The sequence below is a fragment of the Oreochromis niloticus genome, linkage group LG5, assembly GCF_001858045.2.
Source record: "Oreochromis niloticus isolate F11D_XX linkage group LG5, O_niloticus_UMD_NMBU, whole genome shotgun sequence".
Classification (NCBI taxonomy): Eukaryota; Metazoa; Chordata; class Actinopteri; order Cichliformes; family Cichlidae; genus Oreochromis; species Oreochromis niloticus.
In genome coordinates, this window is record NC_031970.2 from 13,438,190 (window position 1) to 13,463,369 (window position 25,180).

General features: G+C 38.1%; 1 protein-coding gene across 14 annotated transcripts in view; it reads left to right on the top strand.

Moving 5' to 3' along the window:
- The window catches only part of ptprt (protein tyrosine phosphatase receptor type T), a 294,849-nt gene that overhangs the window by 80,367 nt on the left and 189,302 nt on the right, over window positions 1-25,180 (top strand). For all 14 annotated transcript variants that reach the window (XM_025907164.1, XM_025907166.1, XM_025907170.1 and 11 more), the window contains exons 3-8: window positions 362-522; window positions 1,696-1,806; window positions 3,446-3,527; window positions 4,860-4,975; window positions 5,722-5,896; window positions 22,413-22,706. In XM_025907164.1, coding sequence (XP_025762949.1) covers window positions 362-522; window positions 1,696-1,806; window positions 3,446-3,527; window positions 4,860-4,975; window positions 5,722-5,896; window positions 22,413-22,706 — 939 coding nt within the window. The remainder of the gene's footprint in view (window positions 1-361; window positions 523-1,695; window positions 1,807-3,445; window positions 3,528-4,859; window positions 4,976-5,721; window positions 5,897-22,412; window positions 22,707-25,180) is intronic.

Consider the following 25,180-nt stretch of genomic DNA (forward strand, 5'->3'; position numbering starts at 1 on the left):
CGGCAACTGGGTTGACCTTTTTTATGTGCTTAAACAAAAACAAAACAAGTCTAAATGAATAACCAAGTAATTCTCAGGGTTAGAGCTGGTTTACTTTGTGTATATTTGTGCTGCAGCCTAAATGCAGTGGTACACATAACAAGATGTTAATGACACCTTGAAAATTGTTTGAATGGTATGGAGCAAAGCAACCAAAAGAACCAGTTATCAAAAATGGCAGATTAAGTCTGAATTCTGCATACCCTAGAAAATGTTTTTCACACAATATTGCCAACTTTGTTAGGTTCAGTGAAATACTCATTATTGATAATGGAACAACAGCTATTTCATTAGTGTCATTTTTGTATTTTTGTTTCTGTAGGTTCGTTCATGGTGGTGAACGCTTCAGGCCGGGCATCAGGTCAGAAGGCTCACTTGTACATGCCCACCCTGAAGGAGAATGACACCCACTGCATCGACTTTCTTTACTCTCTATCCAGCCGGGATGGAGCCAGCCCAGGCACACTCAATGTCTATGTCAAGGTGTGTGTTCAGTGTGTGTGTGAATGACAGGGGGGGAGGGGGTAGATTGACATATGAAGGGTCTGATGAAACTTGAACAAGTAAACAAACAAACACACCTCTGTTCTCTGTCAAGGAGGGATGAAGTTAGCCCTCCGGCACTAAATATCTATATATATGTGTGTGTTTGTGTGTGTGTCTGTCTGTCTGTCTGTCTGTGTGTCTGTCGAAGAGAGAGAAAGTAAGAGAGAGAGAGGGAGAAAGAGAATAAGTGATAGGTAGGTAAACAGAAAGCCATCATCTATTCCCTTTTAGCAGGGATCAAGTTAGCTGTAGTATACTCTGCTAGATAGCAGAGCTCTTGATTTTTATGTAGTTTGTGGACTTTTAGAAAGAAGGAATTACTTGTGGCTTGCTTCTATTAATGGACTCAAAAGCTGATTATGAATACCAACCATTAAAGTAAGCTAACAGTAAATATTAGGAGTAGCTGCCGTGGGATAGAACAGTAGTAGGTAGGTATGGACTTGCAAGAATGAATTTTTTATGTTAAAGTACGAATGCACTCATGGGCACCTGAGTAGAATTAAGAAGAAGCTGTGGATGGTGAATGGAGATATGAAAAGACAGAGTAAAGAGGGAAACTGGAGAAATATAGAGCTGTATGGAAGGCATACAAAGAAAAGAAACGGCATGAAGACACTGATGAAGGTATGGAAACGAGTAAGGAAGTTGAAATGCTACAGCTTTATTATACAGAAGAAAGATTTTGAGGATTTGGCTTTGAAAACAGTTTATGAGTGAAACGAGTTTATGAGTAATGTGTCTAAATGTGAAGAAAAAAAATAGAACCAGCGTTGTCAATAAAGGTAGGACAGGTGATCAAGTTAGTAATCCTGGAAATTACATATTTTCCTTTATACAGCTCTACATGTTCAGATGTCTCCATACTATGACTTCTATAACTTCTATAGTTCTTTGACTGCAGACCTTTGTGCAATTGATTCAGTCACGGCTTAAAATGCAAAACTATTCACAGTAAAATGCAATATGTCATGTTATAATGGGAAACAACATGTTACTGTTGGAATTAGTAGTTTTCTTACTGCAGTTTGTTAGTGTTGCCCTTTTCTTCGTTTTATCCACTAAATCTGTTTTAATTAAAGCGTGCCTCTTTTCTCTCCCTGCCTGCAGGTGAATGGAGGTGCTCAGGGTAACCCGGTGTGGAATGCCTCTGATACTGTCACTGAAGGTTGGGTGAAGGCTGAATTGGCCATTTCTACATTCTGGCCTAACTCCTATCAGGTACTACAAATGCACACAAGTCCTCTGGACATACTCTCACAGACATTATTTAGGTGCTGCACTGCTTAGATGCACATAAATAACAACAAATATGTCATCGTCCAAAAACACATGGACCTAACTGTAGTTTGAGCACAAAAGGTACATTTCTTGACAGTCATTCTTTAATGACTTTCTCTGTTGTGTGTGTGTGTGTATTGGTCGGTTTAAGGTACAGAGACATACCCTGCTGTGTTATTTTATGAGGCTCCACAAAAGCAACTCTGTTGTACCTAATGACTGAGCTGTGCTCAGTAAATGCAGGCACCCCTGTGTCTCACACAGATACAAGGCACAATGGTAATCAAAGTGAATTAAATGTCAGTGTGTCTCTGTGCATGTTTCCTTCCCTAATAAAGAGTCACCACCTGGGGGGGAAATAGCACTCAGTACAGTACAGAGTACTGGAGGCCACTGAGGGCAGAAACAAATTTTAAAGACAATTTAGTTCCTCTTTTGAATTGTTTAACTGTTCTAGATCAATAATTTGTTTGTTATTGGAATATCATATCAACATAGAGTTCTAGATATTTGAATGTTCAGATATTCTCCAGGGGGGATGCATCGAAAAATAAAACAATTCGGACCAAATCTCACAAAAAAAATATTTGAGACACAAAACTGTAAATAGTGAACAACATGTATGCTTATCAGGGTCAAATCAGCACCAGCTTTTGTTTATACAGCGAAACAAATATGTGCAATCACAAGTTGGGAATGGAAATCCCAATTTCACACAGTGACATGCTATTACACAAATCAAAATAATGTTGTAAATGCTTATAATTTCAACTACCAACACTTACCAACACTGTAAACAACATTGTCAAACTGTTGCTAATACAGCAAAGCTTTAGCAGTGACTGTGACTTTTAGAAACTTGATATGTATGCCAAAAGGGATTTATTTTTGAAGTAACAGAGGAGAGTAAAGACTTCCCAGAAGTCTTTAGTATTCAGAGTGAGTCGCAGCTGATACTGTTGAGAATCCTGACAAGTACAGCACCGTGGTGTGTGTGTGTGTAGTGTGCGTAGTGTGTATGAGTCTATATATGTGTGGGTCAGGAGTGCATGGCCCCTTGACAGCCCTGCTGACACCCTGTTGTCATCCTGAGAGTTTGCATAAACTCTGTTGGAAAATATAAGGGACTGTCCTGTTGGGAGAGTAAAATGAGAAAGACACAAAAGAGCAATTAAAAATAGAAAGTAAAAATAGAGGAAAATGCGAAAATATAGAGAAAAATATGGGGAGAGATGGTGGAAAAGTCTGAAAAGTACAACATGGATAAAGCGTGAAAGAAAACAAGAGGAAAAGTAGAGGAGGTTTAAATGAAGAAGAGAGGAAGAAGGCAGAGGAGAGGCAGCATATGTGGTTGGCATAAGGATGGAGACAGAAGGGATGAAGTGAAAAGAGGAATAGTTGCTGACTTTTAGTGGAAAACTCCCCTGGGGTTCCCATATGAGCTTCATTGGGATGTCAAGATGTTCCAGTTTGTGAAAGAAAGTTCTTATTTTTGAATTTCATTATAATGCTTGCATTTCTTTCATTCTTTCTTCCTTTCTTTTTTCTCTCTTTCTTCCTTTCTTCTGTCTGGTCTAAGGTAATATTTGAAGCTGTTTCAGTCCAAGGCCACCCAGGTTTCGTCGCCATTGATGACATACGAGTTCTGGCTCACCCATGCCGTAAGTGGGAGAGATTGTGAATGTGTTGTGATGGTTGACCCTGCACAACTGTAGCCCTGCTGAGCATCATCTGTTTTATAGATGTCGCACACTTACACACACACAAACACAGCATAAAGGACAGATTGTGAGGGTCGCAGACAGATTGTAGAGAGCAAGGAAGAAGGTCCAGACTCAGGGTCTTCATCACTCAAATGTGACAAAAACACTTTGCTTCACAAAACTCTGGACTGCTTATTGCCACAGTCTGAGGTCGACTTACTGCGCCCTGCCTACTCAGTATTCTGCAACTCCTGACATTCTCCTTCTGCTCCTATTAACTGTTTATGTTGTTTTAGGAATCAACTTTTTTACACTCAGTTTTATGTCTATTTTATAGATAGGAATCAAAACATACTTAGTCATCATTTTAGAGCAGTATAGCTAAATTCATTGATAAATGATATTGCATTCATTTTGAAAGGATTATAAATGAAAATGAAAAGTATTTTCTTTTTAATCACTCCACCAGTATTATCTTTTTATTTTAACTATGTTCAGTCTGTCCTCCATGGTTCTCTTGCTGAACCTCTCCTCAGCCTTCCTTTCTATCCGCCTTGTATCTTTCCTTTGAACAGCCGAAGCAAAACAATCAGTTCACCTTTGCAAGCCACTAATCATATTATTCAAAAAGAGAGCAAACATATTAACAGTGTAAGGAAAATAAATACTACAAATTCAAAAAACTAAAATCCAATTTAATTTTAAAAAGACTGAGGAAAAAGATGACTATAAAAAATAGTGAAAGATTTTCAAAAAAAAAAGCAAATCTAAGTTTTTGCCCTTGTCATTTGCAACAAGCTGACCATTAATGTCGGGACAAATTATCATTGTTGAGTGATCGATGCATACTCTGTTAGTCTTATCTATGTCTGCAGACAGTCAAAATGAAATTAACCAGTCGCAGGCTGGTCTCAATGGCAGACCAAAGTCACCCAGTGTCTAGCTGTCTGTCTCATGGCCACAGAATTTCTCTGCTGTACTCCAGACAATGTTAAGCTCTCCTAGAACTGAATTAGTATCGTTCATGGTTTCCCTGAAAGTGCTGTTTCTTGTTGCTAGTGTGAAATCAGTAACACTTTGAGCAGCATGCAAATATTTTTTATTAGCATGTTTATTTTGGGTTATTGGGAAATTGTTTATCATTTAAATAATTTATTCGTTTTTGTAGACTTGATGACTTCAACAAAATTTAATTCAACATGTATAAAAAAAAGACCAAGAAGAATGGATTTATATTTATCCTGACTTTTACACATCTATATCATCAACACATTGCTGTCTGTGTTGCAGGTAAAGCCCCACACTTTCTACGCCTGCAGAATGTGGAGGTAAATGTGGGTCAGAATGCTACTTTTCAGTGTACTGCTGGAGGGAAGTGGTCTCAGCATGATAAACTCTGGCTACAGGTGAGTATGTTCACGTTAGTAAAACTGTGCATAAATGGATATATATGCACATATGCTTGTTAAAAGGAAGGACAGAATACCACAAACCAAACCATAATTACCCAATTTACCCAACTTGGTGACACAAAAATCAATATATAAAAAAAGTTTACTAACAGTATTTCTAATGTCAACAACACTGCATATTTATAGACATCAGTACCTACAGTGTGTACTGCTGTTTACACCTGGAACTTCTTCCTAGACTTTAATTGTAATGGATATATAGGATAAACGAGTATATACTTTTCAGTAAACTAAAAGCAAATTTAAACCATTGAAAGGCCAACATAAGAAATAAAGTTATTATTTATATATTTTTCTGAATTTTATTTTATAGTATTGTTTGGCGAACATCCCCAGTACTACCAGCTCTATTTCAGAATTGATTAAAACTCCTTGTTCTGCTTTGCACCAGTGATTCCATCCTTGCACGTGTGATTTGTTTACGCGCCTGAGTGTATATGCTGTGTGCAGCTATGCCTATGTACTCATTCTGCTTTACATCCATATGCATTGGCAAGCTTACATGTTTTCACTAAATGAGTATGTACTGCTGAGAACGCTCCAAAGGAGAGCAATGACCCTCCTCACCAAGGGGATCTATATGGGAGAGTATCATACCACAATCGTATGCAAAGCAAAGAAAATGACAGCAAACACTTGGAGTTTTTGTTGAAAACTCTCTGGTCTTTTCCACCATGCAGCAATGGAATGGTAAGGACACAGCCCTGATGGTGACCAGGGTGGTGAACCACAGACGTTTTTCTGCGACCGTTAGCGTTGGCGACACATCTCAGCGCAGCACAAGCCGCTACCGCTGTGTCATCCGATCAGACGGTGGATCTGGGGTGTCCAACTATGCTGACCTCATTGTTAAAGGTACGTTCATCTGTTTAACTTCTTTAAACTACAGAAACAAGATGATTTATCTTTCATTTAAAACCAGAGCATCGGAAAGCAGTTTTGATGGATAAAAGTAGAGCATTGTTCAACAAATCAGATCAGAAAGGATGCAGTAAAGTGGGACAGTTCATTTAGAAAGTAAGAAACAAGCCTGGGTTGTGGTTAGTTGCATGTGCGTTTGGCTGTTGCTCATTAGGGATGTGAGAATGCTGAGGATAGAATACTGAATAGACTTGAGAATAGTGACTAGAACTCACAATGAGCCCTCATTCACTCAGTTTCTGCCCGTCTTTGTCCATTTTTTAGTTCATTTTCTTCCCAGTATGTTGATTCTTATTCCCTCCCTTTCCCACAATCTTCAAAACTCATACTGGTATTTTGTTTAGTTATTTTAATTATATATGAAAAAAGATTTTTTTATCCTCTGAATGTTCATAGACACCTAATTCAAAGATTATTTTGTAATAGTTTATGATAGTTTCTTCTTGATTAGGTCAAAGGAAGAGTACAGCAGTACTTCAGCAGGACTACAGATAAAAGTTGGATAGAAAACCTTTTGGGTCATCTGTTATCATATACAACTCACAGAACTACTCAAGATATCCAAATCCCAAAAAGTTGATTCTGTTCATCTGGACGTAGCGTTTTCAGTGGGAGAAACATTTCATCATTCATCCAAGTGACTTCTTCAGTCTCAGCTGACTGCAGGTTTCCCCAATCTTTTAAACAGCACATTTGCACAATGACTGAAACTAGCCCACTGGATGAACAATGGGCTGGGAGGTCAGTTTCTTGATCATTAATATGCAAATTGTCATGACGATTGATCAACAACGACTCCATGAGTACCATTCACAGAGAGTTGGGGAATGGGTGCAATCACAGCATTGTAAGATGGTGAAAGATGTACTCTTAGGCCCCCTCCTCGATTCAGTGATGCACAGAACAGTAAACATAAACTGCCTTCTTGACTCCCTGGTCAAACCAGCGTTCCTCCCTGTCGAGGATGTTTACATCCACTGTGTGATGTGTCCACTGGCCTGTAGGTGTAAATAGACTGCGGAGCCGTGGCCTGACGAGTTAGCTCTTCTGTGTTGTGCCATCCAGCAGAGGTTGTTTGATGACAAAACGTTTCTCCCACTGAAAACGCTATGTCCAGATGAACAGAATCAACTTTTGGGGATTTCCTTACCTGGATGATTAAGCAGGCATCAAAACAGAGATATCGAAATATTTCAAACCTATAAGAAATGTGTGATATGCACACAGGTAATCAGTTTTCAGTGTGATGTAATGGGGTAGCTAAACATGCAATGTAAAATACAGACAATTTAAACACTAGCTTATCAACAATATTAAAGAAATGCAAGAACATGCAGAGAATACATCACTGCTAAACATAAAAAATCCATTGTCTCAGATAAGCAGAAACTATGTTTGTAAAGCAATAATAGAAGGTAATCAGTAATCTGACTAATGCTAAAGAAAGTAGCAATGATTTGCTTACAAAATTTATTCTTTTCTCTGTGTCTCCTGCCTGCTTCTTCTTTTCTTCTTCAGTGTTTTGCTTTCATCTCTTCTCACCTCCTGTTTCCTCTGCCCCCGTAGTGTACTGTTCTGCGCTGTTCGACAAATCCTCTCACTGAGGACATTCAAATACTCTAATGCAATCTATCAACTCTATGACAGGGCAAAAATATGAAGGAAAATCTGCCATTTAGCAAGTTATTCCCTTTCCCATGGTTCTTGTGAACAACAGGAAATATGGTCCTGTCCTGCTGAGAAGGATATTGATGTACTGAGTAGGCTGGATAATATTGTTGTAAGGACTTTGATAGAATTATAGCATTGCAGCTATCTGTTGTTGTCAGACATAATTACATTCTTTTACCTCTCCCCATCTCCTTCTGTTGCACTGTGTTTTTAATTCTTTTTTATAACGATCTTTGTCTCCACCTCCAACTTGTGGACTTCATGAAGTTCTGAATAGGAAATAATCATTCATTTTTCTCAACGTTGACCGGATCGACGTAGCACCTGCTAAAGGGCCTTCTGTCTCTCATGAAGTCTATAAAATAGTTCAGGCTGGTCTACTATTATATGGTTAGTTATTGCTCAACATAGTGAATACTTGTATTTTAGCACTGATGCTTAAATATATGTGAAGCAACACAGGAAAAGATGCGAACACCAAGCAATGTATGCTAATATGTTAGCCTATTAGCACTCTTAGATCTCTTAAGCTACCTATCTTGCAGCATGGAACACAACAATAGTCACAGGTATTTTTTCCTGGCATTTATCCTGTAAGAGATAAAGTATAAGACCCCAAGCTCACAATCTTTTATTCTCTTTTTGAGTGTCCTTGACCAAGACACTGAAGCCCTGTGTGTTCAGTCACTGTAGAGCTGAGTTTATGCTTGATCGCTTGACATTCTCCGGGGCTGCCTTTTGACAACATCTTGTGTTGTATCCTGACCAAAGTTTATAACCAGGGAAAAGGGGTCCAAACACAAAGGCATGGTTTTCTGCAGTTATACTGTAACATACCCTTCAGTCTATGGGTTCGACTATTTATCATATATAAACAGTATATATCTTATGTTTTTTTAAGAATAGAGTGCTTCCGGTGAAGTTTAAAGATGTCTAGCATGCATTTCCCACAAACACAACTCTCTGCCCTAAAATGTTTAGTGTGAAATATTTTTATTTTTATATGTATTAAATATATAATCATTCGGCGCAAGGGGGATTGAACTGTGTTTGTTTTTAATGGAATTTGAATTGCATCACTGAAATCCGTTTCAGTGCAGAGGCGCTCCAGCCTAAATTATGTTCTCAATGCATATTTGGTTTGAATTATGCTGTTAACCTTATTTGGTGTGAAGGATGTTTTAATCTGAAGGGAGGCTGGAATGTGTAGCCTGTGTGTGTGTGTGTGAGTGTGCTGTTTTGATTAGATGATAGTCCAGGGACTGAAATTGTCATTACCATCTGTTAGCAGAACGCACAGACTGTACTCCTGAGAACATCCAAATGTGTGTGTGTGTGTGTGTGTGTGTGTGTGTGTGCGTGTGCATGCGTGTGTATTGCTTACCTTACTGAATGTGTCTGTGTGTCTGTGTCTTTCTCCTGTGTGTATGTGCTTGTGTTTGTAGCTCAGGTGCTGTCAGCCATGCATTGTGCCAGGGGAATAGCCCATGCCAACACAGTGAACGAGCGAGAACGGAAAAATTAAACACACGCACATGCATGAACACACCTCCCCGAAGCCCTGTGTGCACAGTGTGTGCTGCTAAATGTGTGTAAATGTAGCATTGTCCTTGATTCACACATTAGTGTACTTGTGAGTTTTCTAATCTATTCATTCATGTGCTGTAGAATCATCCTGTGTGGCTTAATTTCTCTCTGGGCGTGTGTATCATCGTGCCTTTTCATTTGTGTTTTCACATGTAAGGTATCGCCATTATTGGGTTTTCAAATTAATTTGTGCGGGTATGTGTGTGTTTGTGTCTTCTTCCAGGCTTTCTAAGTGAAATCAGGGTTAATTAGTGTGTTGTTCAGCCAGGTGTGATGACAGGAATCTGGAGAGAGAGACTCTTCTAATATCACAGCACCCTGTGTGACTGTATGTCTGTCTCCCATACATGCTCATGCATGCATATTAATTTTGTGACACAATAATGCTGACCAGCTGAGCAGATGATTTCTTCCTTGTTGACTAAATTAGAAAAGACAGCTGAAATGAAATGTTCTGAATCAGCCGAACTACTGCCTGGTGGAGGTAAATTTCTTTATTACTCAGTACAGTTAAACTCATTACAGCTAAACCTATTCCAGGATAAAATGACTGAACTGAGCAAAAATTGGCATGTGTAGCAACTTTCAAGTAACTCTTTTTGCGGTGTTTTGTTTGCAAAAAAATCAGACAATACTGGGGAAGATTTGGGTTCTATAATACTGCCAGAGCCAAAGAAAGACATTTTACCCACTGGTCTTCAGATTTTAACATTCATCTGAAGAACGTGGAGCAAAAGCAGACGGAAGTCAGGCTTTTTAAGTATAATGCACAGCTTCACACCTCTTCTGTCATCTTTCCATCATTCACTGTCCATATTATTGTTTCACCTTACTTCTTTCTTATTCATGCCTCTGCCTGACTTCACACCTCTCTTGAAGTTAATGTGCAGCAAGGAAAACATGCAGTGACAGCCGTTAGTTGTCAACAGCACCTCCTCCTCCTCCACCTCCTCGCCTTTTTAAAAGCATTACATCTTTGCATTAAAGATAACCTGGTGTGGTTGTTCTTTTGTGTCATGTATATGTGGTTATAATGGTGCTTGCTCATATTAACGCTAAAAATAAGTATATGTAAGTATAAATGGTCATAAAGTCACTAACATATACTCCTCGAGAAGACAAAGGGGACTAGATGGGAGTGCAAGAATAACTGGAAACTGTAAATGTAGAATGACTGTACTGTCTCCAATACACTAAGAAAAAATCCAGTTGAAGTTAAAAGAGCGTGTCAACACAAGCCAGGCACAAAGTTTCCCAAACAGACACTCACAGCTGTAGAAAGTTTAGCAAAACACATACACACATCTACACCCACACACACACACGCACACAGATGTTTTTCAATGCTCCTGTGCGTTTCTCATTTGTATGGCTCTTGTAGAACAGATGCAGTCAAAGCCCCAGGGCAACAAGGTCTCAACCATACCCCCGGCTGTGCTTGTGTTTGGGTGTGTGTGTGTGTGTGTGTTAAAGAGTGAGCAAGCCTACATGCTGACATGTCTCAGGGAGTATGAATTTAGGCTGTATTTGAGTTGTGAATGTGGTGTATTGTGCATGGGCATGGGCATCAGTGTGTATGTGTGTCCTGTTCTGTCTGTCATAGATAAGACTCAGTGGGGCGTAGCAGAGATCCAGGAGAGCCACTGACAGCCAGTGCCCCGTGGACACCATGCAGAGTGTGCGTATTGGTTATGTGTGCGAGTTCCCCAGGAATATGGCCGCATTTTTCTAAGTCTCCCTCGGTGGTCATAAAGCTGATTGTAGTCCAAGAATTAGACCTAGCAGTGCCACTGCAATGTGTAAGGGTCTCTGAGTGTGTATGTGTGTGTCTGCATACTGTATATGTGTGTTTGTCCATAGAGCTTTCAGTCGCCCAAAGCTCATTCCCAGCATCTTCTGTGTGTCTGTTCCCTGATAAGGAAATCAATAGGAGAGTGGACAGCTCAGCTGTATGTGTCAGATCTCTAGAAACTCACTGACGCTCTGAACTCCCACTGGGTGTGAACACAACACAACCTTCAATTTATAAAAATAACTGTTGGAAACTATGTTAGACTTCCAAGTGAGGAGTTTTATTCCAAAATGAGATGTCAAACATTTAAAAGGCAGACAAATGCGATGTCAAACATTCACACGAAAATCAATTTCCAAGTTTTCCAAGCAGTTGTTTGCAATAATATTTGCACAAATGATACCATCTTCTTAAAGCCTTAACTTATCTACAGGCACACTTCATTCTGTAAACAAACCTGACATTCATTTTAGATGGTTTATGCCCTCAAGATATTAGGGAGGCTTTCATAGGAGGCATCTCTATGAATAATTGAGCGCTAAGAGCTGCATGAAGTTTGACATAGAACACAAGTGTCAGTACAACCAGCTGTAAATACTTATCAAAACAGCTTTTCTGTGAAATATACAACAAGGTAATGCGAATGTCATGACTGTGTTTTTCCACTGATACTTTGTGAAAATGTGCATTAAATGTAGATAAAACATAGAATTAAAACACATCAAGAGAGTGCAAGATATAATTAGTTTTTTGTCCAGATAAATAAAATAATTAAGAACTAATTAGTGAAATAAAACCCAATCACCGTGATTTATGAAGGGCTTATTATTTAGTCAAATTACCTTTAAGCAAGCATGGGAGGAAGTGTATCCAGTAATTCTGGAAAAGGGAAATCAAAATGTAAAAGTTATCTCACCAGCTGTCATGGTAATGTGGCCAAATTTGTTTTTTAAAAGTCATTACCTGCAAAAACTTTTACTCGTGTAATTTGATCTTTTTTCGGCATAAAAATTGATAGATTGATAGAACTTGGATTGCAGAAGAGCTGTGTGCAGTGCAGTGCAGCTCAAAAAAATTAAAAATGGATAACAAATAAATAAAATGTTTATTAGTTTATCATACTTTTGTAAGTTTTATAAAGATGAGCTCCCCGAGGAGAGAGAAAGTGTAAAAAAAGTGTGCAAAGTTGTTTGTTTGGCTACATCGGGGAGTGTGTAGGTGTCTGTGTGTGTGTGCATGGAATAAGAAGGGAAGCTTAAGCCAGTGTACACTCCGCCTGCCTCTTTAACCAGGTTCTTAGGGCTTGCCTTAGGGTATGTGTGTCTTTAAGTGTGCGTGTGTCTGTGTGTGTGTGCATGCGTTGTGTTGTGTTGTGTACACCGGGCAGTTTGTCATGTAATTGGTATTCCATGTCCATTTCTCTTTCATGTGCATCTCCTTCTCTCCTTGTGCGTGTGTGTGTCTGTGTGTGTGTGTGTGTTAGTACAAGAGAGTGGACACTTCACACAGAATTTCTGAAGAGAAATATAAGTAATGCATGAACAGGTACGGTGAATAACAGACGAGAAGGACCGCGGGTGAGAAAAGGAACGAATTGGACAGAGAGAGGAAGTAAGAACAGGGTCAGCAAGAAGTGAGGGAGGCAGGCAGGAGAGGATGCAGTAAAGGTGAAAAGTTGAAATCAGAAACAGGACAGCACAGATGAAGGAGTAAAAGAAAAATGTGTTTACAGCAGAGTTCAAAAGAAGAAGGGAGAGGACCACAGAAAAAAAGGTGAAATGGGGAAAAAAGTAAGAAGAAAGTTTGGGCGAATTAAAAGCAAGTAGATTTAATTTATCACTGCAGTAATAACAGAAAACCAACAACAACAGTAAAAAAACAGAAGTGAGAAGCAACCAGAGGAGTAAGGAAGTGAAGTTTAATGTGGAGAAACATGTCCACTAAAGTTATCCTGCTGTTTTGCAAAGCTGACAGATTTTGGATTAATTCACATTTCATTAAAAAAACACTGGAAAATATTTTTGTGAAACTAAGAAGATCAGACAGTCTCCTCATTGCTGTTTCTGAGTTCCTTTCACCTTTTACCAGCTTATCTCTCCAGCAGCTCATGTTAAGCAAGCAGGTAGAAGTTGACTGTCATCTTTATGGACACTTTGACGGGACTGTAATGTGGCGCAATCTCACAAATTCTAGTGAAAAAAGATTCAAATCAGAGGCTGTGTCTGCACTCAGAGTCATAATTACTATGAAAAAAATAACACATACCACTGAATTGTTTCCCCAATGACAGCATTATGTGAAACCTTGTCAGATACACTCCATACGACACGAAGACCCATCATAGTCTGTCAGACCAACCGCTGTGGTCTGAGAGGTACTGATAACACAATCTATCCTTATTTATTCCAGTTCCATAGTTTTAGAGCAAAAAGTTTCAACAGCATAAAGACAGCGTATGCAAATGTTGAAACTGAGCAATTATTACTTTTGTTAAAATTTAAAAAAGGCATAAAAACATTTGACAGGGGCATGTTCCTCTGTGTGTTTCATAATGCTCCAAATGTTTGCAGTGGGTGAAAACAGACCTTTATACAGGTCTGCAAAATGGGGTTTGGCATTTTCTTGCTGAAATAGACTTCTGGATGGCACCGCGTCACTCCTAAACCCGTATATACCAGCAGCATCAATGTGGTTATCACCAGTATGTCATCCATGGCACTAACACTAACTTTTGCATCAGTCAGTCTCAAGTGAGCTTGAGCATATAAAGGCTGGCAGCCTTTCTGGATTTGTTTATAAATGTTTTATTGTTTGCACGATAGAGCTTTTAACCTCCCCATCTTACGTTCTAAGAGACTCATCCCTCTCTGGGACTTCTCCAGTTTGGGGCATCACATTTTACACATTTGTAAGACTGAGAGCAGGATTTTACATTGAAATGAATGTTCAAAACAACTCATCTAACATGTTTACATAGTATCGGTAATGGCAACATTAAACTACCTTAAAGATGGAAACACTGTTCTGTTCCCCGAAAACCCCCCAAGCTTTCCTCCTGGACCTGCTGCGCGTTACATGACTAGAACTTAATTTGATATGCATGTTATGATGTAAAATTGCTTTTCTCTATTTGATTTTATTTGCTTATTTGTACCAGGTAATTTCTTGGTATTTGGTGAAATAATTCCAAATAAGTTTGGCCAATACTAAGTCATGTTTACTATAATTTCACAGTAGTTTTACACTGCACTGCTATGACAATCAGTGCTGACTACTTTAGCTACTGGAGCTGCTATTTGCAGGGGAAAAACAGCTTTTATCAAAAGTAAGTGAAGCCGAGTGGGGCTGTGCCAGGCAGTGGAAATAAGGCTAAAACCAGGAGATACTGAGGACAATGGGAGGACAAGTCAGTGGACCGAGTTTACACCGAGTTGATGAGTGAGTCAGAAATTTTCCCTTCAGGTAGAGTACATTCACAATAGTGAATACCCATATTGAATTTGAAGCACACAGGGCTGGGCCGTCAGAATACGGGCATGTGGGGTAAAAGGTATGTCTAGAAGCCCAATCTGAAAAAATACAATAAAATAAATTCTTTGTCTCTTAAATGTTGTCCAACCTAAATGATGAACAAAAACAATAAAACTGACCAAAAGCACAAAGGAAACATCATCGTTATCAATTAGATGCTTTTAAGTATGCCTAGGTCTAACAGGTTTGTTTATCTTGCTTGTTCAAAGATTTAAGACCATTTAAAACCATTTAAAAATGACATCCTTATGAACTTTTTTCTTTTTGGATTGCTGCCTTTTATAACAATGAATTATCTGATATCTTAGTTCACATGACAGGAGCAACAAACAGAATCCCTTGATATTTCAGCTGCATAGTCTGATAACTGTCATCAGTAAACCCCTGCCTGTTGATCTTTAAATGATAAGGAAAATGAATTGGTGTCTTTGCAGTGTTCTTCAGCTCGCTTAAATTAGAGGTTAGAAGTGACACCAGCTCTTGTGAAATATCTCTGCAATTTGCATAATTACAGTGCTGTTTCAAAGAAAAAAAAGTGATGACTAAAACTGTTGGTTGACAAAATTACATCACTTTACAGACTGGTGCTCAGTGTTCTAGAAACACTGAACGATGAACCTGGAAAGCAGAGATAGAGAAGTTTGAAATACTAAAAGAACTATCCAATATAAATTTGTTCCACTCAAAAAGCTGCCATGTGGCAGTTATCATTAACACTTGGCGAATTCTGTTGATCTTATCATATCTGAATTATGCTAATCTGTGCGCATGTGAGTGTGTACGTGTGTCTTATCTTTGCTATGTGAGATGAACTGAGATGAAGTTCAAGGAGCTGCGAAATAGACCTGCAGTGTATTACTGATAAGACAACAATTTACAAGGAGATTAAGCAAAAAGAGAAAAAAATAACTCATATGGGGAAAGACAGAAAAGAAAATTGTCTTTTCAAACTTTCACATTGTTCAAAACAAATCCTTTAACAACATATTGAGATTTGTGTAAGTAAAATGCGACTCCAGCTTATTTAATAGCTACTTGATAAAGTTCGTTTTTGAGGATTTCATTCTGCGTGGATTATTAAAAGGAAAGAAAACCCATATAAACGGGCCAGATAGAGGGAGAGGAAGCATTTCATGGACAAAAGAAAAATTAAATGGCTTCTTTCACCCTCAGTTATGCTCTGTTATCATCTTGACTGTCATTACTCCTTCTTGCTCCACTGTTGAAATGGGAGAAAAACAGATTTTGGCAGAGTGATTGTCATTTTTGGTGCAACAGATTTTTCCATCTTTTCCGCCACTGGGGTGATATATTTTCTCTCCTCTGGTGGGCTGAAGCCTAATATCACTCAGTCTTTCACCCACTGCACACACACACACACACACACACACACACACACACACACACACACACACACACACACACACACACGTTTGCAATCTTATAATCTTTCACTTTCCAAGAACATGGCTGAGTTACAGTCAAAAGTACTTTTAGATTTGCCACAAACGATAAATCTAAAAGAACACACTCAGAAAAACTAATATTAACAGCATCACAACTATAACCTCTAACCGGGACAGGTCAAAATTTCATGATGGCTGAGGGTGCTTTGTTGCTGCACTCTGGTTAAACTAGTAATGAAGAGTTCCTGATTTTATTACCACTCATGTCAAAAATGATTTAAAAAGAATAACTAATAGTAATAGAAGTAGGGATTGTCTCTCCCACGTTATAAAAATGCATTTTAGCAACTTTATACACAACTAAAATTTAATACCCATATGTATGTTGTATCTAGACAGTAGCAGAAATAATAGAATTGCAAAAACAGTAGTGTTTGTAGCTATCATTATTCCATCTTAAAGTAAATTTTAAAAAAATCCAAATCTATTTTTAACTCTAATTAACATATAGCTTAGTTTTCATTGATTGGTCAGTGAAAAATTCTTACTGTAAGAGTAAAGAAAACAACACGATGCAAACAGTCAAAAGATAATCTGTGTTCTTCGTTCAATCTTTATTTATGTGCTACACTTAAAAAACATTGGTTTGTCCACTGACACTTTAAACAACCTGTGATTACATTCAATCTGACGTCCACTTAATCTGTAAAATGTGCGAAGTCACAGTTTTTTGGTTTAGTAAGAAGGCTGGTTAATATTTATGTAAATAACATATATGTAGTAATTACATGTTGTATCAAACCTCTATAGGTAAAGATTGTATATGCTTCGTTTTGGCTGCAAAATAGGTTCATGATATATACATATGTATGTGTGTGTGTGTGTGTGTGTGTGTGTGTGTGTGTGTTGAAATGGGAGGGCAGAAACTGAGCACTTCTGTCATGCAGGTGCTGATGTGAGCATATGCTGTTTCATGACTGTGGTAAATACAAGTGGAAACTTAATGTGTCTTTTTTTTTCTACCTAGCTAAAAGGGAGCAAGACCACTATGGACATGAAAAAATGTCTACAGTTTTCTCCGCTTATGAAATGTTCACTCAAAGTTTGTAACGATCAGAAGACGATGATTTTTTTTATTGCTGGTGTGTCAAAAATTCATCTACTGAAAAATTCAATTTTGAGATTATTTTTCTAAATTTCCATTAGTTAAAAGACAAGTAGGGCTAATATATATGTGTAATCTTTTAATCTCTCTCTTAAAATTAGAATATAGAAACTATGTAGGCTTTTGATTTTCTGAATACCCATTGGACATTTTGAGAAAGTCTAGTCTAAGTGACCTTGAGGTCTTAATAATGGAGAGAAAGTACTATAGACAGAAAAATCTCTACAATGCAAACACACACTCAGAAACATCCAATGCCTTTTGGTGTGCACAATTCACAGTAACATTAATAAAAAAATACATTAAGTAAAGCAAACTTAGCACAAGCAAGGACGTTTTTTTTTTCCACTGTACAAAGAACAGGACTTAAGTTCTTTTGTTTTTGGCTTATTTGTCTTGACACAGACACATCATGAGCCTTCTTTAAACACCATGCTGGGATTGTAATACAGTGTAGTAAAAAGTAGATCCATATACTTTGTTCCCGCAGGGTGTAGTAACACGAGGCACGATGAGTCTTCAGACAACAAGGCTCCAGAATACAAAAGATAAAACCTTTTGGGGCTGTGACTGCTGCAAAAACATAGACATAAATACTTACACAGTGGTCTTTATGGGCCCAGAGTTACGGCGCTGTTTGCCCGCTATATCCCAATTTCTGCTTGTTTTTACTACAATAGGTATGTGGCTTCTGCAGAGGCATAACAGAGCTCTGCAGGAAGAGCTCGGTGGAAACAGCCTATTCTCTCCTCTTGTTTATATTCATATCTAACTTTCAGTAGATGAAAAGCATTTATAACCATTCAGCATACAGTTTGTGGTGTTTGTGAAACATGTAGCACCCTGAAGTGTCCTGACACACAAACATCACGAGAGAGTCTGACTCATAAAAGCACCTGAAAAGCTGTTATTACAATTATTTGTTTACAAATCAGTTTCAGTGATTTTTCTGCATTTGGTTATAAGAATAATGTTTTTGGAGGTGACATATGCTGTTAGTTTCTCTATGTATTATTGAGTCTTGTAGGCATTCACAGTGCCTTGGACACGTTCTGTTTCCCGTATGAATGACAGAATTATTGTTGGCTGCTGCATTTTTTTTACTTTGTAATGCAATGTTTTATGTCTTGGGAGTTTTTTAAAAGGCTAAAAATGTGAAAAGCAAAGCAGATATGCAAATATAATTTGTGCAGGTTTAGAGAAGTCATTTAACTAACAAGAGCTACATTTGAAGTCTCTTGTAACACAATTTTAACAAGGGCCTGTCTGCCAATCATAAAAAGAAAAAAAAAAACTCAATATCAAAATTTTTTCAGAGTACTGATTGCACAAGGGTCATTTTCAGCTCGCTGGTGCAGCATTTGTCCCGCTACTTTTTTTAAGCATTGTTCACTCTCACCATTTTGGCAACATTCGTTCATTGTGTTTCTTTCCTCACTTTCTCTCTTTTTTACTTTTCATTTACATACATGATAAAATCGCTCACCAGTTGTGGTTTGCGGTTCTACCTATATGCTCCCTGTCTCTCTTACTCTCAAAAAACCTTCTTTCTGCTTTCTTCTGCCCTCCACTCTCCCTCCTATCACAGTTCATTAACATCACTGTTTGAAGTCAAGTTTGAAGGCTAAAGCTGTTGATTAGCAATCAGAATATGTTTGTAGTTTTTTGTATTCATTAGAGATCCCCACATATGCTTGCAATACATAGTCTACATGTACTGAAATGCTTGTGTGTGCTTCTTACAAGTTATTGTCTTTGTATCTCTGGTTTATCATTCAGTTCCAGTTGCGGTATGTGTAAGTACAGTCATGTATTTGTTTGTATTCACATGCAGGCCCATGCTTCATTTTGTGTGGGTGTATTTGCATGCATATGTACAAGAGGTACTGGAGTCAATTTTTTATCAGCAAACGTCTGTGTCTGTGTTTCTGAAAATGTGTGTTCGCGCCATATCATCGTGGGTACCAGGTTGCATGTCACCGGGTGGCCTCTGTAACTCTCTGCTGCAAATGAGCTGGCAGAGGGAGAAATGGAGAGATGGTGGGAGAAAACAGAAGGAGCAGGGAGTGATTGATTGATTTTGCCTTTCTTCCAGTGGAGTAACATCAGGAGAAGTTGTTGAATATAAATGATGTTAATGAACAGTTAAGTCTGTGTTAAAGCACTTGTAGTAAAGGCTGACAAGCTTCTTTTAGAGGTAGTTGTCAGTGATTTGGTGTGTTTGACTCATTTAGTGCAATACTAAAAAAAAAAACTAAAATTTTCGCAATATTTGTCCAGCCTTTCAATTAGATGAGACCATTTTCCTACTGTGAGTTACGCTTAAAAATGTTCTGGGAAAAGTAACATCCAGTTTTGTAGGACTACTGCAACTGGACACAGCTGTAGTACCTTGAACGTTACCTATACTTCCTCACTATATTTTCTAACTAGAAAAAGCTTGTCCACATCATTGTTTTACATGACCCATCTGTTGATAAAAAGGCAATATCGTAAAAACAGAACTGATAGATTAGTAAGAAAGCCAAGAGCAAATAAAACTAACTAGCCAGCAAGGGCAGCTTAAACTGACTGACTGATGACTTCTCATTCGGGGGCCCATTTCTTATTGTACTGAACTAACTAACCTAGAAACCAATTTTCACTGCACCATATATTATAATGTTGACATAAAGGGGAAGAGAGATAATGGTTGTGATCATCCAAAGATCAGACAGGCTTTAGACACAGATAGTGTTTTTCTTGAAAAAATGTTGGGTGGCTGCCTGTTTCAGACCATTTGGTAACCAAAATTCAGGCAGTCAAATGACACTGGATGAGAAAAGGAAACATGCATTTGGTTACTTCATTACAATAATGTGATGACTATTTCTTACTTTGCAAAAGATGGTTTGAATGGACCTCTATTGTTTGCAGAAACATCATCAATGGCACATTTTTCTCTTCATACTGAGAGCAGTTTTGAGTGGGGGAAATGACATTTAAACTGTGTTCATTGGACAAAAGACTGTAACAAAACTGTGATGTGTTTTTTGGGATTAATACAGTAGTGATGATTGGTTTTATTTCACTGTATCACTATTTTATGAAAGAAAATATTATTTTTTTATCTCAAGAATCAAAGTTTCTGTTTGCTAAGAAGGGAAATATTTTGACAGAAACACATGCATTCAAATACATGCAAAGCACACCAAACCTCTCTTAGGCATACACAGAGATGCTTATTGTCTGTCACTCTCTCCTACACTCACAAATGCACACACACAGACTCAGACACACACACTTAGCCTCCATATAGTTGAGATGGATGAGTATGCAGTAACTGACAGTTGATTCATCGGCCCCGCAGCCACCATACATATTCTAATGCAGCCTTGAGGAAAGTAAAAAACTTGGAGAGGGAAATCAGGACTTTTGCTTTTAGACTGCAGGAGTAAAGGGACCATTATTCTTACCCAGCATAACGTAGCTGTCAACTGACAAAGCACCTGTCATGGCAAAGAGATTCATTCTCAGAGACCACAAACTTCAATCTTTAAATGACTCTTTCAGTTGCAAGTGTTTTCAGTTTACGCTGTGTAGCGTAAGGAAGCTTCATTTTGAAAAGACCTTTAATTGGTTGGTCCTCTATTTGCACGTGTGTGCTTCTGAGCATCATCGCCTCCATCTTAATAATCATTGATCAATTTTCAAGCTGATCCATGTGTAGATGCCTCAAAGGTTCTGTATCACAACAAAGCTCCAGGAAACTGATTTTTATTTTTATTTTTTTTACCTAAAAGAATATTACAGTGTGATTATGACTCACATTTTAAGGACACAAGAAGATAATCCGCACTTGGACAGCATTTTCTTGTTTCTAGTGCAGCTCAGGCACATCATATCCTTCTGTTAAAAAGTGGGTCATGACCGCTGTTCAAGGTGCTGATATAGAGGTCTTCCAAGAAGTGGGAGCTGCCCATACTAATTACCATAGTTCATAATGATGAACAGAATTCTCACCGGCACTGTCTGATGGCCAGTAAAAAATAACTCCATTTAATTTCCATGCCATTGTTTCCATCTGCTCCTGTTGCTCTTTAACTAAGCCTGTTGTTGAGTCACACTACTGTGCCTTCACATTTTGTTTTGAAAGTTAATATTACTATGTATTTGTCTTTCTCAAATAATTAAGTTTCCAGTAGATTGCATATACCTAATGTCTTCTTCCTGAAAACAGAAGATCATTTATGTGGTCTCATACTCACCATGTATTACACATTCACATGTGATAGTGGGGAGTATGAAAAGTCCCTTGTGGCATTGGTGTTTAGTAGCAATTTAGCACTTTATATCCTTTTACTGAAAGTCGTTTTGTCAAATATTTAAATTTCCCCATTATATATAGTATTTTCCAAGTATAACAAATGGTCTGCTTTTAGTTACACTTCTTTTCATATGGGTTAGAACTTTTCTTGTCTATGTCATTTCAGAGGTTACTTTCATTTTGAAAAGATATTATCTATAAAATGTGAACTTGGTTTGGACAAGAAGAAAAAAAAAAAGGAAAGAGTAATAAAACCTCATGCTTTTAGGCTTGACAGATGCCATTATTTCCAAGTAGCTGTCAGCAGTGTGTCAACAAAGTGATGGATTAATGCTACAGGTAAAGAATTTGACATCAAATGTCCCCTTTAGCTTTAATGGTATCTATTTTCACTGCAAAAGGTAAAGTGCACGTTAGCGGCAGAGTAATTCTTGAATATTACATTAAAAGTTGATGGATTTGTACATTTAAAGGTACAACATGTGTCTGTGAAAGTCCAAGGATGTGAGAACTTGAGTCTGAGATAATGGATGGATGGATGGATGGATGGATGGAGGGAGGGATGGACCAAATAGTCTGTAGTTGCTACAGAAGTGTGAAAAAAGTACATGCCTATATAATGAAAAGATAAGTTTTAGGTTGTTATTTCTGAAAATTACACCTCAAACCCAAAGAGAAGATTGGAGGCATTCAGTCTTTTTGAGTACTACATACTGGAACACAGCTGGAATTCTTTTTTTTTTTTTCAATCAGTTTTTGGCAACAGTAAATCCTGTAATTCGTGCTGCATTATCAATGATAAGGCCAGCTCCAGATATAGTTACAGTGAAAAGAAAGTGATGTATTTTTTTCCTGTTAGCTGTGTGACTTATCAGGGATTGTGTAATTTATCAGGGACAAAACATTTTATTGATGTATTCAGAAGAATATTTATTGATTAAAAAAGAGAACAATTTTACACTTAAATAAACATTTTTGTCTTTATTTCACAGCTCCACCCACTCCCATTGCACCTCCTGAGCTCCTTTCTGTAGGTGCTACTTACCTTTGGATCAAACCCAATGCCAACAGCATCATTGGTGATGGGCCAATAATCCTGAAGGAAGTGGAGTACCGGACCACTTCAGGGAACTGGGTAGAGACCCATGTGGTTGACTCCCCTACATATAAACTGTGGCATCTGGACCCAGACGTAGAATATGAGATCAAGGTCCTGCTTTCCAGACCTGGAGAGGGAGGAACAGGACCCCCAGGTCCACCACTGGTAACCAGGACCAAATGTGCGGGTAAGTAAACACTTGTTTTTTTTCTTTGTTATTGCTTTAATTATTTGTTTAATTATTTTCCCATTTATGTTGGCTTTTTACTTATTTCTCAAATATTTTTTTAAATTTAGATTTCATTTAGAAATCTCTCTTTGCAGTTGCTTGATTCTGTTTTGTCTTACTTCTGTTGGACAACTGTACTTTGATCCACTGATATACTCATCTCATTCATTAAGTAGAATCCTTAGGTAGCACTAATATAATAAGAATGATTTACTATGGTCTGCATATGGTGACAGCATGACTTGGAGCCAGAGAGGTAAAAAAGGCTGATGAGAAAGATAACAAAGAAGGAAAAAATGAGGAAAAAAAGTGTTTCCTTTTACGTCTTCTTGGGAAGAGAACGCAAATCAAAGCTGATGATAATTGACATGTTAAGAAGAAGCCCCGGAGATGAAGAAATGTTGGAGTGCATGGTTTGCAGAGAAGAAGGTAGGAGAGGTTAGGTGGGGGCAATCATGGCCAGTAATGAGTATCCCAGCGGGGGTGTAAGGACGCAATAAGTGGCAGTTCATTTGATAAAATGACAGCCCATCAGATCTCTGATGGCCTCTTATGTGTGTGTAGGTGTGTGTCTGTGTGTATGTGTTAAGTGTGTTCTTACTTAACAAGTAGGAAGCCATCATTCTCCATTCCAGCATTCTCTATGGACTTCTCTGTGTTTGCATTTTGCCATGCAACTAATGTCTTTGTTCTATCTTGGCCTTTTGACCTCTTTTTTTGCTTTTACTGTACTACTTTAGTCTTCTGATTTTCTGACGCTATTCTTGCTTCCCATTCTCTTTCGTTCTTTCTTTCATTTTCCCACTTTTCATTTCCTTTTCTCTGCAACGTTTTTCCACTCTTTTGTCCTGACTTCATTTCCTCCTTGTCTTCCTTTCTCCCATTTTAGTGTTTTCTTCACCCTTTCTCTTTTTTTGTCACTTGGGTTTTACTTTATGGTGGCGTTTTTTGAACTCTTCTTCCCTTCTGTCCTTTAATGTTTACTTCTTTTGTTTTTAACACTTTCCCCTTTTATTCATGCCTCCCTCTTTCTTCTCTGCCATGTCCTTCTTCCTTCTGCCATTCTTTTTCAGTTGTTTTTCTCAAGGGCTTCATTTTATGAGAATGAGAGAGAACAAGACCAAGACAAAATGATGATGAAGAGTGAGAGGAGATCAAACAGATGAAGGTGCTATTCTGTAAAGACAGTGTGTTCGATCTGGATCTAACCTTGCATTCAAAGAGGGGAGAGAGAGAGAAAGAGAAAATGCTTTAATAATGCTTTTGCTTTTTTTTGATGCTGTCTTTGTTTTGCCGCTAAGAAAATATACATAGCTAGTGCGTGTGCCTTGGGGCATTCGTTGTTTATGCTACAAGTTCTGTCAAAACTTTGGAGCATTAACTTGGCAGATGCTTAAATTTAATTGGAATGGGAATTTCGTGTATTTGCGGTTGCTGTGTTATGTGTGAGTGAGAACGTGTGAACTCTACTGTGTGCATATCTTTCTGTGTTTGTGTGTGTGTGAGTGTGTCTGTGTTGTGTACATGCTTGTGTGTCTACCACAATGTGTTTGTGTTTGTGCATTTGTGGTCTTCTGTCCACCCCATGTTTTTTCTTTTTTTTCTTAACTCTGTGGTAATCAGCAGGTGAAAATTATGTGTTAACACTACAGTCTCTGTTTTGGTCTCTCTCCCTGCTTCCTTGCTTTATCTATCTCTCACTTTCCATCTCTCACTCTTACTTTCTGTCTCCCATCTTGAAACACAAGTAGCTGGTGAGGCGCTGAGGTCTTATGGGCCCCACGCATAAATGTTTTCTCATAAAGAACTCATTGTGCAAACCTGCTAGCTAAATAGCTTACTAGCTTGTGGAATATGAGCCTAACCGAGTTTTTAAAAGAGGCATAGACCTTCTATCCTTCCATCTACACAGAAAATGCTTATGCAACGTAGCAGCCAGATTTTTTCAGTGCTACAATACTCAGTGATGATGCAGTGAGATGACTTTGCTAATATCAAATTACAAATTGAAGAGTGCTTTTACAAATTGATATATACAGCAGATGCCAGTTTGCACAATTATTAGTAAAAAATGTTAACTCTTTCTTTTGCTTTTGGATGTTGTAATAAATAAAATTCCCTACCTGTACCAGTTAAAAATGCACAACAGACAATTTTTATGCATGTTTTTACACGGCCAGAGTGAAATTTACTCATCTAGTGGAAGAACAATTAGAAACAGCATAAGTTGCAGTGAAATACAGGGTTACCACAATGAATCATCTAATTTCAAAGTGAGTTTCACATGGTTGACAGTAGCAGCATAACAACAGCATGGCTGCAGTGGCTCCAGACATGCTCTCAACAGTATGGGAAAAATTTGACTATCGTATGGAGGGGGACACAAGTTTTGTGTGTAAAATTTTATTTTCAGAAGATATTTTAAAATTTAC